The sequence below is a fragment of the Penaeus monodon genome, chromosome 40 (genome assembly GCF_015228065.2).
Source record: "Penaeus monodon isolate SGIC_2016 chromosome 40, NSTDA_Pmon_1, whole genome shotgun sequence".
Lineage (NCBI taxonomy): Eukaryota > Metazoa > Arthropoda > Malacostraca > Decapoda > Penaeidae > Penaeus > Penaeus monodon.
In genome coordinates, this window is record NC_051425.1 from 8,556,419 (window position 1) to 8,561,418 (window position 5,000).

General features: G+C 35.2%; 1 protein-coding gene across 3 annotated transcripts in view; it reads right to left on the minus strand.

Annotated features, from left to right (window-relative positions):
• The window catches only part of LOC119597750 (hemicentin-2-like), a 50,001-nt gene that overhangs the window by 4,322 nt on the left and 40,679 nt on the right, over nt 1-5,000 (minus strand). For all 3 annotated transcript variants that reach the window (XM_037947360.1, XM_037947361.1, XM_037947362.1), the window contains exon 3: nt 1,206-1,405. In XM_037947360.1, coding sequence (XP_037803288.1) covers nt 1,206-1,405 — 200 coding nt within the window. The remainder of the gene's footprint in view (nt 1-1,205; nt 1,406-5,000) is intronic.

Sequence of the window (5,000 nt, forward strand, 5' to 3'; positions counted from 1 at the left end):
ATATATATATATATATATATAATATATATATATATATATATATATATATATGTAAAAATAGTAATGACAGAAGATCCAAAGGAGCTGGCAGATGTAGTGAGACAAAATAATGGAGCTTGGTAGATAAATAGAGAGAGAATAAAGGCGAAGATAATAATGCTAATAACAGTGGAAATAACTATGATGATAATATTAATGATAATGAAGCGATAATAATGATAAGAAGAAAACCAATAATCGTCGTCATAGTAATGACGATAATAATCAGAATTTGTATCATCATTATAAGATAATCACAGGTGTCACCACTAGCATGATTTTCACTATCATTACCTCAATCTCTCCCGTTCTCTAATCACTTCTCACAATCACATTCACTATCATTCACCCGCTTTATTATTTATCTTATCTTTCTTTCCTATCTTATCTTTATTTCCTATCTTTTACTGTTGCTATTGTCGTCACTATCACTATGATTATCACTGTCATCACAACCAACAGCATGATTCGCCGTCACATTAAATTCTCTATACTTTTCAAATTCTTCCTCTTGCACCTCATGTCACCATTCTTCACTATCATTACCTTATCTTATTACAGATAAGCGCTTCAGCCTAACTACTCTTCGATTTTATCCTTACTGTCATTATCATACCACTATAATCATCCACTTATCATATCACTATGCATGATTTATTATTACTTTCAACACCATCCTTCACCATCAAATCCAGGTACCGCTTCCCTTATCATTTCTTGACACTGACATTCATTCATTCGTCATTATCAGTTATGACGAAAGGTCATAACTGCATATCCTTGTCGGTAACTATATATACCATCATTCACAAATACTTACCGCCTTCTGATACTTTGTGTTCTTTTATCACTATACCTAAACCATACATCCTTACCGCGATTTTGGATAATATTCACTGTTACCACAATCTTCATTTTGCATTTAGCTTAATCATTATCTTCCTTATCCTGTTCACCATAGTCACTATCTTTCCCATCACTCTACACCCTGAGATATTCTGGCTCACAATCGTTATCACTGTCTTTCACCACAGTCACTATAAGCACCATCACTTACCCTCTTATTCCCAAGTCCTTTATCTCACACAGTCACCATAACCCACGGCACAATCACACGCCATTCTCACCATCCCCCACCATACTCACGCTCGTGCACCGTCGCTTACCGTCTTATCTCCCAAGTTCTTGATCTTGCACGGCAGATAAGCGCTCGACCCCAGCTGCGCCTTGATCTGCGTGGGCGAAGTGGGGTCGAAGTGGGGGGGCAGCTCGCTTCCGCCGCCGCCCCCGCCGCTCATGCCGCTCCGCCGCCCACCCTCCTTCCGGCGGTGGCGCCCCAGGTTGCGCCGCCCGAAGCGGTCCAGGCCTGCCGGGAGAGGGAAAGGCTTGTATTATCTTTATTATTATTGTTTTTGTTGCTGTTGTTGTTTTGTTGTTGTTGTTGTTGTTATTGATGTTATTGTTGTTTTGTTGTTGTTGTTGCTGTTTTTGTTGTTGTTCTTGTTTAGTTGTTATTGCTGTTGTTGTTGTTGCCTTTGTTGTTGTTGTTGTTATTTTGTTGTTATTGTTGTTGTTGGTGTTATTTTGTTGTTGTTTTTTTTTTTTATGCAAAAGTTTCATTAGATCTGCTAATTAAAATCAAACACCGAGTCACTACCAGCGACCTAGGGTGATTGAAGTGTGAGGCAATGAAACATCAACAAAAACATGCAAAAAATATGCAGAACAACCACAAATCAAAACATCCGGTCAAATCAATTCACAAACACAAAAACACATGCGCTGTGCTGTTTAAGACTATTTTTTGGACCTCTTCTAATTTTGGATATCCCGGTATTTGTTCAAGAAACTTGTCCGTACTTTTTTTTTATAAGGCCAAGTGCTCCAATAACAACAGACATAGTTTTGGTTTTTAAATGCTACATCTTTTCCACCTCTATTTCCAGGTCTTTATACTTTATACTTTATACTGATATCTTCTCGAACACTTTCGTTGGGACGTTTCTGTCTGAAGGGATGCTCATATCTATAAACAGGCAAGTGTTGTTTATTTTGTCCTTGATGATGATATCTGGACGATTCGCTTGTATAGAACGATCTGTGTGAATTGGAAAGTTCCACAAGATTGTAGCATCTTTGCCTTCAGTAACTGGCTCTGGATGGTGTTTGTACCATTTATCTTGCGTCCCGATAGAAAAGTGTTTGCAGATCTCCCAGTGCAGGTACTTGCCCACTCTGTTGTGTCGATTTTTGTACTCATTCGGTGTTAATATTGAGCAACCAGATACAAGGTGATCGATTGTCTCAACCATATCTTCACAGAACCTACACTTTGGGCCAATGCCATTGTGCAAGATGTTAGCTTGATAGTTCCTGGTAAACAAACATTGATCTTGGGCTGCAAGAATAAAACCCTCTGTTTCCCCTTTAAGTCCAGAGCTTCTAAGTCACTGATTGGGTCGCAGTTTCATCTACATCAGTGTGTTTGCTTCGAGTTGCAAACTGTATGTGGAGAGACTTTTCATGCCACCTAGATTCAAGTTTTTCTTGTCCGACCTTCTTTTTGTTTTTTATGTTTAGCAGCCAATGTTGGCAACATATGTTCGATGTTTTCACTCTCAATGCCTAATTCCTGAGAAAACTTATCTGATTCCTTTACTATTGAGTGAGACCTTTTGGAGTTTTCATGTACTCTAACTAATTGACGCATCCAATCGTTGGTTAGATCTAAGTATTGCAAGAGACCAATCGTTGTTGTTTTGTACAATAATTCCAACTGCATCATACCCCTACCTCCTTTACTTCTAGGGACGTACAGACAGTCTATGTCTGATTTAGGGTAATACATTCTGTTGCTTTCTAATTTTGGTGTCAATTTGTTTGAGTTCACTAAGTTCCAGTCTATCACGTTAAAAACTATATGTAACCACTGGTATTGCAAGAGTGTTGATGGCTGTTAGTTTGTTCTTTGAGTTTAATTCTGTTTTAGGATTGACCTTACTCTTCTGATGCATTCTGTACATATTTTTTTTCTTCATCTACAATTGTTGTATCCCATTTCCTTTGTTTACTCCCAGATATTTATAGGTTTCTTCCTCATCTAATTCCTTTATTACAGTATCAATACTCAACTTTATATTGATGTCACTAGTCTTCCTTGCTTAAAGGTTGCTTTAGCACACTTATCGAGACCAAACTTCATACCTGTGTTATCACTAAAATCTTTTACAGTTTTCAGCAACCCTTCCAATTCACCATCATTCTGAGCATAAAGTTTCAAGTCATCCATATAGAAAAGATGATTGATCTTCTTGCCCATGATCTTATATCCTTACCCTGTGTTGTTGAGAAGCTGGGAGAGTGGGATAAGTGCCATACAGAATAAAAGAGGGGAAAAAGAGTCACCCTGGAAGATTCCGCATCTGATTTGCATGTTGTTTGAAATAAGAGTACAGTTTACGGGGGGTGAGAGTAAATTTGTCTCCATAATGTCATGTTGTTTCGAAGAAAGTTGATTAAGAAAGAAACTTTTGAGATTTCTAAGGATTTTACGATCCAAAAAGGTGGGACACTGCAAAGGGTTTTCTATAGCATCCAAGCAGTATAGATGTCGTGTTTAATAGAGCATTTTCGAGAAACATTTTTTTTTGAGCAATTGATCTTTTATCCCCTGTCCTCTGCAACACCCTTTTTGTTGTTGGGAAATATTTTTTTTCTTCCCTGGTCTGAGGCTTTTATTTTAAAATTTGGGAAATAATTTAAGGAAATTGGGGGAAATATTTAAAGGGGGCTGAGTTTTTTTGGGTTTTTGTTTCGTTACTTTTGGCCCCGAGATAAGTAACCCTTTACAAAAATTTAGGTGTTAAAATTTTTTCATAAATAAGTTCAAATAGATGTAATTTGATGAAAAAGAGTATTTTAGCCAAAAAATTTGGGGTCGGGCACCCAGGTGATTTTCCCTTTTGGGGCTTTTTTGGCGTTTTGAAAATTTTTCGTGGTAATATTTTCCCATTTTTTTTCGGGGAAAATCCCGTGCTATTCTCAAAAACTCGTATCCCTGCGTTTTTTTTATATTTATTTTCCCCCGATATTGTTCCAAAAATTTTTAGACCCATTGTTAGAGGTATACCTTCTACAAAAGTGTTTTTTTTCTTTTCGCGGTAAAACTTCTTGCTCAGTCTTGAACTTTTATTCTGCCTGAAGAACTTTTTGCGCTTGTCATATCTGTAACCTTTTTTGCCTGAACCCAAGTTTTTTTTCAGTCTCTTAACGTTTGGATTTGTCTTAGAAAGTATTTTGTATTTTTTTTTTACTCTTCTCGTTTTTCGATTTCTTCCCATTATCTTTTGTAGTTCGTCAAATAGATATTTCCTTCTAAAATTTTCATTTTTTTTCCCCATTTTACGTCCTCGCTTTTTCGAGGCTTCTTTTTCGTTTTCTTCTTTTAAATTAATGCCCCATTTTTTTGGAGGGCATCTACGACAACCTCATGTGGCTTTAATTCATCAATATTATTTCCAACTGCTAGATCAACTTTATTTGGCTTGTTCAGTTCTTGTTCATCTAAATTTTCTTCCTTTTCATTTTCGTCTATCTGTACCTCTACAGTGTCATTTTTTACTTGGCCTTTGATTATTGAGATTTATTATTATTATTATTATTATTATTATTATTATTATTATTATTGTTATTATTATTATTATCATTATTATTATTATTATTATTATTATCATCATCATCATTTTTTTTTTTTTTTTATTATTATTATTATTATTTTTATTCTTTTTTATTATTATTGTCATTATCATTATTATTATTATTATTGTCATTATTGTTATTATTATTATTATTATTATTATTATTATTATTATCGTTATCATTATTGTTGTTATTGTTGTTGCTGCTGTTATTATTGTTATTATTATTATCATCATCATCATCATCATCATCATCATCATCAT